At 49.2% G+C, this 1072-nt stretch overlaps 1 protein-coding gene across 1 annotated transcript in view; it reads left to right on the top strand.

The window, feature by feature from the left end:
• Positions 1-383: 383 nt before the first annotated feature.
• Positions 384-1072, top strand: part of LOC122553994 (EEF1A lysine methyltransferase 3-like) — a 22815-nt gene continuing 22126 nt past the window's right edge. The window contains exon 1 of the mRNA XM_043698480.1: positions 384-573. Coding sequence (XP_043554415.1) covers positions 569-573 — 5 coding nt within the window. The 5' untranslated portion in view covers positions 384-568. The remainder of the gene's footprint in view (positions 574-1072) is intronic.

Genomic DNA, 1072 nt, shown 5'->3' with positions numbered 1-1072 from the left:
GTGAACGCCGGTACCAAGCCCGAATGAGAGAGAGTGTGAAACAATGATGCACCACTAGTTAAAGCATAGGATCCTCTCTTTTTTTTCTCCCCTCCCCCGAATCTTTGGAAGTGACTCTCGGTCACTTCCAACCCCTCAGATGTAAATCTAGAGGAGTGTGCTATTTATAGAGCAGCTGGCAAAACTATTAGTTTAACACGCTGCCAACCCTAGTTTGCTTGCAATCATTAACCCATTTGAAATAAACAGATTCATGACCGAATTAAAATAGCCATGGCTGGAATTTAGTTTAAAAGCATTGACCCCCCCGCCCTCCGCCCCCGCACACTAAAAATAACTGAGGACCACTTAAAAGCCATTAATGCCAGCTCAGTCGCAAAAATCAGCCGGGCTTCTGCAGGCGAGGCGACAGGACATTGGCGGAGGGGTAGGGGGAAGAAACGCAGAATTGTCCACTGCATCTTTTTTAAAATCTTCAGGCAACCAGAATCTCTTGGTGGGACACAGGTCAGCATCTCTGTGACGCTGCTAGGACGCCACAAGCCGGCTTCAGCTGCCGTGTAGAAGGATGAGGTAAATGAGGAGGCAGCACACACCGAGTGGAATCCACTGGACTCTCCCTCCGCTGCACGGACTTGTTTTTGTTTTAGCTGGCGATCGAGCGTTGATCGCGTGTATAGCATCCCTTTTGCCGGCGAGTGTGTTTGCCACGCTTTGACCTCACTTAAAGTGAATAAATGGGGTGGGTGGGGGGGGAGAGGGGGCAAAGCAAGGCGAAGATGTCTCTGACTCGACTCCATTTGCCTGAGTCAGGTATGGCCAGTTACATGCCACCACCACCCCCTCACTTCTCTCCCACCCCAACGGACTGCTAACTGGTCCAGGCTTGACATCCCTCCACCTCGCTTCCAGATGATATTGCAACCTATTGAGAGACAAGGCAAAATCATCGAACCCGTTCTCTTCATTAAAAAAAAAATGCTGTCCAACTCTGTTTCGGAGCTTAACAGCATGCTTCGGAGTCTAATTTTGTAAGTTTAAGTACACAATGTGCGGCCATCCTGGAGATAAA

Source organism: Chiloscyllium plagiosum, chromosome 10 (genome assembly GCF_004010195.1).
Source record: "Chiloscyllium plagiosum isolate BGI_BamShark_2017 chromosome 10, ASM401019v2, whole genome shotgun sequence".
NCBI classification, from domain to species: domain Eukaryota; kingdom Metazoa; phylum Chordata; class Chondrichthyes; order Orectolobiformes; family Hemiscylliidae; genus Chiloscyllium; species Chiloscyllium plagiosum.
The sequence above is the reverse complement of the archived record's forward strand: the minus strand, read 5'-3'. Positions and strand labels throughout refer to the sequence as shown.